The sequence below is a fragment of the Ceratina calcarata genome, unplaced genomic scaffold (genome assembly GCF_001652005.2).
Source record: "Ceratina calcarata isolate Rehan_Ccalc_2016 unplaced genomic scaffold, ASM165200v1 scaffold15.2, whole genome shotgun sequence".
NCBI lineage: Eukaryota > Metazoa > Arthropoda > Insecta > Hymenoptera > Apidae > Ceratina > Ceratina calcarata.
In genome coordinates, this window is record NW_017136199.1 from 311,187 (window position 1) to 318,168 (window position 6,982).

Below are 6,982 nucleotides of genomic sequence, written 5' to 3' on the forward strand. Positions count from 1 at the left end.
AAATTAAATCGTCTCATCCAATAATACAAAAGTTATCCCGTTTTCAAATATGTCTGAATATTAATGGGAGTCACTGTAGATGTCTTATGCGCTGGAAGAAGAAAATTCGTCGCGTTTCGACGATTACTCTTTTTTTACTTACGAACTGGCAAACTAACGAATAAATGCGTCGTTGTAGAAGAAACAATGAAATATTATCATTTACATGTTTCGTCTCGATCGATTCTTTTCCTCTTCTCGTTCAATGAATCGATCTTTACAGCTTAATCGATTCTATAGTATAAAAATCGTGGCTCGACTCGAGAATCAGAGAAACAAAGTTCAAACCATTCATTCGCACAGCAAAAATTGTCTCGCCTCGGTAAAAAAAAAAACAAGTTGCTGATACAGCAAAATTAAACGAGATCGTAGTCAATCATTCCATTCGTTAATCGGCTCCCTGGTTTCTCTACATACGATTTCTGTATTCTCTGACGGATAGAAGCACGCATCCGCTCGGAGTTCTCCGATTGCATATTTACAATAAAATATTTTCCGTACACGTATATATATAATGAATCGTTCAACAACAGGTATGTATATATAATATATATGTATATTTTATAAACTAGCACACGTTAACAGTTACTTAATATTGTCCTTCACATCACATCCAGGTATAACTATCGTTATAACATTTGAACTCGTCAACCCTTTCGCTATTTTGCATTTAAAAATAAAGACGATCTTCTAACACTAAAAATCTTAAACAGTAGAATACAATTTATTCCATTAATCTCTAAATTGCATTTCCATTGATTATCGAAATTCGTGTCTGAGAACGTTCGATGGAAACAGATATTGTGGAGAACAGTTCAGGTACATAGCGAAAAAGTTGATCTTCAATTCATAAAACACGTGCTTGAACATCTTGCACAAGGATACAACGCTTTTAGATAAAATATACATGCACACGTTTCTTCTTACTATTTCAAGGAAACAAATCCGCATACACAACTACATATATACGCGTGTGCCATCATCTCTTTCGAACCGTTCATCAAAATATAACAATCGGTGATAATTATAATTGACTAACATCATTGAAAAATATATTAGTTTCGAAATTTCTTCTAACTTGTTGCTCTGACGTATTCTTTAAACAAGAAAATATTGATATATGTATATATATATGTATATATATATGTGTATATGAAAGATATAGAATTACTCTGAAAGAAAATATGTTGCAATCCTCGTTTCGTTTGTACTACAGAGACTCTTACAAAAATAGAAGAAAATTACGCCCTGTGTCGATGCTCCTTAAGTCCCTTACTAATATATTTTTTATTGTCGATTATTCTCGAACTTATGGCCCCCGCAACTTTAGGACACACGATATAATACGTTCCTATAAAAAATAGCACACATAGATCGGTGATAACAATTCTACAACAATTACGGCTACGACATATCCGCACGTATAATACTTTAGTTTAGTTCGTACACGGAGGTACAATCATTATTGTCGTGTCGTATACTTCGAAACGAATTGTTCCACAGAAAATTGGCACCAAACGAATGATACAGTCGAAAAATGTGACGTCGAATAATACTTGAACAGCACCTGAGAAACAATCTTTCCACGATTGATAGGGAAATCAATTTCTGATATCAGTTTAGGTCGCCACAGAACGGTCTATTCGCGCGACGATAATTGATTTTTCCCTAACGCTGGTTCGCTGCCGGAGCAATTTTAATTAAGAATCTCAAGTCGATCAGCTAGTAAATCGAGTTGCTCAGCCAATTCACTTTTCCAGTGGCGCGTTTCTAGGTCACAGAATAACTAAGAAATTATTACCCTCCACATAGAAATATCGTGTGGCATAGAAATACTTGTAATGAAAAAATGTTACAATATTCTCTTTTGAGAATAGGCAAAACTGAGGTGAGTAAAATTTTGAAAATGTTCACAGGCAGCGTAAAGTAATGTTATTGCCAATTTAAAGATGGGAACGACTTGTGCCATTCATTTTCACTAAATTAATTTCATTAAACTTAAGGTAATAAAATATTTATAATGCTGGTCGTTACATCTCATCGTTCGTAATTTCTTTTACCCTCTTGCGTCAGTCTTGTTGCAAATGATCAAACGAAATAGTCGCTAAAAAAAAGGAAATTGAAAATCTTGTGCTTATCGTGTTTCGTTAATTTTAGGCTTTCGTGTGATTCGCTAAGATTTTAAATACCTACTCTACGTGTTCAATTTCATTGATTAACACATACATTAACAAGAATAAGTAGATTTTACGTATTAATTAGGTGCACAGCACCGTAATCGTATTTTTCCAACAATCTAAACGCTACGAGCGTATCATATATCATCTGTGATATCGCAGATTTTCGTTTCGTTCCACGAAATACTATTCTAAACTTCTCACTATGTCGTTCAGTTTCCCGTTCGGAATGGCTGATTCATAAAAATACTAAACACTCTCATACTAACGTGCGTTACTTACGATTTCAAAACCCGAGTTAATGTCTAAACTGACAATTCGTTAAATAAGTTCGAAGCAAAAATCGTCGGGCTACTTTGTTTCATGAAACTCTTAGTGGTAAGAAAGAGTTTTGGAATGTCTTTCGGAAATTATGGGCAATTCTTAAGACTACGCGGAAGAAACGGGAGAACCTGTGACATGTTCAGAACACAATGTGAGACTCGTGCCATTTGACCAAGTGGTAGAATCACTGGGGAACAAGAAACGAAACGGATTACATCTTAACTCGAATGTCACGTATCCGGAAGCATTCTCGTTGGCACTAAATCGAGGGAACCTTCCAACAACTCAGATCTTGAACCATGCCCGACGCGTTATTGTCTGCTCTACCGTTTTTATTATCAATTTTTCAAATTGAAATTAGATTCGTGAGACATGCTCGAAAATAGCTTGTCGTTTTATATTGCCCTCGTTAAGATTTTCTTAGAATTAATCTGCCTGTCTTTACATCATTTATACCCAACAGAACGATTAAATATAAAAATAAATTAACAATGATAATAATAACAGTAGACACGAGCTAAAGAAGGGATTTTACTTGCCACTCTTTAAACTCAGGCAGCCTTAAATAATTAATCGTCCGTCTTAATAAAAAATATTCTCTTCTTTCAACTCGGATTAATCGATCACAAAGGAGACTAGTCGACCGTGCGTAGCTTTATACTTGCCGATCTTCGACGATAAACGGTCCAGCGCTTACAACTTGGCTTTCTGCCTTCGAAGATCGTTGGGAATGATGACGGTGAGGAGAGTGCCGAAAGCCAGTGTGCTGCAGAGGAATATGTTTGCCCAAAAGTCGCCCAGATAGTCCAGCGCGCAACTGTAGAGGATCGTGAAGATTATGCCGAACACCTGGCACACGGCGTTCAGCAATCCGGCGGATGTACCCTCCGGTTCTGGGTACGTCAGCTCCGCCGCGAATTCGAAACCCACGGGAAGGTAGCCAGTCATGAAAAATCTGCAACGTTTTTCAATCGTCTATTTTGGAAATGTTCGTGAAGCAATTGTTGTAGCGATGTCTAAGGACAACTTACCCTAGCATACCAGCAGTTATGTAGAGAACGTATATGTAACCAGAGTCCAACGTAAATGTGAAGATGATCATGCCTATGAAAGACAGAATGTAGACTCCCAACGTCGTCTCTCTGTAAAGTCATTGAACAATTATTATTGAATCATAAATGCATAGATCAGAATCATATTATTATACAGGGTGTTCGATTGCTGTTGGAAAAAATATTGAGAGATCATTCAGAACATCGTATGACAAATGTCTTGTATCTTTTTAATTTTTGTATACCAAAATATCACTGTATTTCTATATGAGGGGGTAAAAGCTTTAATGGCGTAAGTCACTTTTCAGTCAAGTTGTAACTTGCACTACGAATACTAATGCGTTTAACGGAAACGTGAAGTAAGTTCTAGCTCATCTACCTTGCAAATTGATAGCAGCATAATGTGGCCATATTAACAGGACAGCTGTACCATTTCCGGTACCTTTCAATTGCGAAAAGTGAATTACACCATTATGACTTTATCTCTTCATACAATGACTTGAACTGTAACGAGGAAGAAACACGCAACCGAAATCGCGATTGGGAAGCTGCTGGTATTTAATATGATAGAAAAACTTACTTGAACCTATGCGTTTTATCGAGTACTATGCCGCACATAACAGAGCCCAACATCCCAGCGCAAACGATGGTCAAACCGATCCTCCCAGCGTCCTGTTCGTGACCCTAAACGCAATCAATGAACATTTATTACCCAAGAATGAAAACATGTCGAAACACGAGAAAGAAATATTTACAGGAAAATATTGAAGAACGATGCGATTGAGCAGCGTGCTGATCGCGTAAAACACGCCGACGTTGATGCCATAACTGAGCAGCAGCAACAGGTACCCGACGTTTGTGACTAGCTTCTTTACAGAGAGGAAGAAATTTGCGGGAGTATCCGAGTCCCTTTGTACGGCCTGAGCCGTACTCGGTGGTAACGGTGGCTCGGCTTTGAAAACTGCAAAGAAAGGATCACGTAGATTCTCGTTTCAGAGGAATATTGTAAGAATTCTTTGCTGCATTATGGATGGCTTGAAGTGTAATTTAAAAAATTTATAGTATAAATTAATCCTTTGATATCGGGTCTGCTATTATCGTACGTACACAAGGCGATGAGAACGAGGATGATCGTGGTGAAAGTGGCCACTATGTAAAACATCACTTGCAGTCCTCGACCAACAATGTTCATGTCTTCGCTGTTCTGTACCAGCATCGGTGGAAACAGGAAACCGATGGCTATTCCTAACTGCAAATAACGATGATTAAAAAGAATTAAAAGTGACGGAAAAATTATATTTTAATCAGAGAAAGTAATTGTACATGCGATCAGAAGGATGAGACTTTCTGTTGACAAAAGAGAAAGGAATACGTGTCCCTATATTAATTTTATCAAAGAGAAAGGCTATATATAAACTGTTGGGGAGTTCATAATGAAATAATTCAGCCGGAGACACGAGACGTCCATTATTGTTCCAAGGAAGCGAGAGATCATTATTCTTTCAAGCCCATCACGAGCGATTCCCGGCCGAGAGAGTTCCGCTCTCGAAAAGCTCCGCGAGAATCAACGCAAACTTTTATAGCTTCGCCTATGACAAGGTCAATGATCATTCGTATCAATTTCACGACGACACCGCTTTAACGAATACCAATTTACTATTTTTATCTCTCCAATGTATCAGCTGACTGTTTTAATAACCACCACGTCGTATCCAGTATTCTTTAACAATTTTCTGTATCAGTAAATTGAAAAGTAACAGTGGATCGAACGAGCTGAAATAGAAATAATCACGTCTGAAATAAAAAAAGTCACGTGACTACCGTAGCTTCTTAACAAGGTTTCCAAAAAACGGCGCATAATTTATGAATCAGAAATAAAGCAAACTCCTTGAGAATACACGTCGGAGCTAACAGGTGTTACGTCTGAAATGTAGTACATTTAATTCCTTGAATGGGGTCCGGATCTCCCCTTTAGGTAATCGCGAAATGAAACGTGGGTGCTAAGCCGAACTCTGTTTCCCACCTAATCGTTCTGTTTAACTCGCCGACGACCCTATCCCCCTCGATTACAATTGGACTGCAGGTAGAACTCACTCGAGTCTCATTTGAGATTGGCATAGATACTATTCAATAATTAATGTAACACAAGGGTCAATTTATGTGTCGTACGGGTCAAAATTACGTATTCTAACACGAAGAGAAGATCTTCGATCGATTTTTGTATCGGTATAATTTATTCTAACATGGTATGCAGTTGTGAATCAATGAATTCATAGATTAGAAACAGGGATCTGGTTATAATAATGAGACTGGTGTATTTTCTGGGTGAAGTGGAATTAATGAACTAGGGTGAAAGCCAGCCAAAGAGGAAGTCGTAGAGGGTGTTTCAGGGTTGAGGGTGCTTAAATCAATTTGCCATCAGAGTCGCAGGAAATGAGCCTAATTGGCGCGCATTCGGAAATCATGTTAGGGGAGGAAGCGTATAGAAGATCAAAGCCTCTTTGAAATTGGTCTCACTGACGAGACTAGTTTCATTTGAGCTTCGTGAGATTGAAAAAAGAGAAGACCGACCTGATTCCCAAAAACGCCGATGCTGCAAGCACTGCTGACTTGATCCGGGCCGAACCAAACAGCCGCTAAACGGGCTGGCACTGATAAGACGAACGTTTGACTCACGGCGACGGATGCTTGACCGATGAAAGTGATCCAGAATCGATCCGGACTGACGCTGGCCACTTTTATCCAGGAACCGAGCGTCGTGCCGATCGCGCCGGCCAGTGCGGCGAACCTCAGTCCCTATGATCAAAAAATAATTTGTCTTTATGAGAAACTTTAATGTTCGTTCCACGGAAATGAATTACATAAGTTTTCTATCCTTTCACGTAAAAAAAACTTCAGATAAGTCGATGAAGCATGTAAATAAAGTGAATTTGTTTTTTCATGCACTTTTTCTCTCGCTTCGTTTATCAAAGACCTTCTGAGTGCAACGGAAATGAAAAACGCGCGTTGTTATTTGCATTTAACGCGATATGGACGTCGATAGCGAAACTGATTAGATTAATACGCGAATTTTCAAACAGACGTATCAATCATTTGTTTACAAAACGTCTTTCGTGTTTAATTAGACGATTAGGAATTCGTACGACGCCACTTACGAATCTGTCGAGAAGATAGCTAGCCGGGAAGATGAACGGAATGTAAGTTATCATGTATATCATGCTGGTCATGTCCACCAACAGGCTTGAGACGTTGTAATACGACATCACGATGTTCGATATGATGCTGTATTGGATCCATTGCATCGCGTTGCTCGCGCTGTACAGCACGAATAGTATCAGGATCAACCATCTTCGTTTATACACCTTCGTTTCCGATACCTGTAAGATAAAT

The 6,982-nt window shown here is 38.5% G+C and overlaps 1 protein-coding gene across 1 annotated transcript; it reads right to left on the bottom strand.

Moving 5' to 3' along the window:
* Positions 1 to 537: 537 nt before the first annotated feature.
* On the bottom strand, positions 538 to 6,975 carry LOC108632020 (feline leukemia virus subgroup C receptor-related protein 2-like; the record flags this gene model as incomplete). Its single annotated transcript, XM_018036315.2, has 7 exons — positions 538 to 3,495; positions 3,572 to 3,682; positions 4,173 to 4,276; positions 4,348 to 4,553; positions 4,700 to 4,841; positions 6,164 to 6,388; positions 6,748 to 6,975. Coding segments are annotated over 7 exons (1,278 nt in total), but the record flags the coding sequence as incomplete, so codon positions are not given.
* Positions 6,976 to 6,982: the final 7 nt, after the last annotated feature.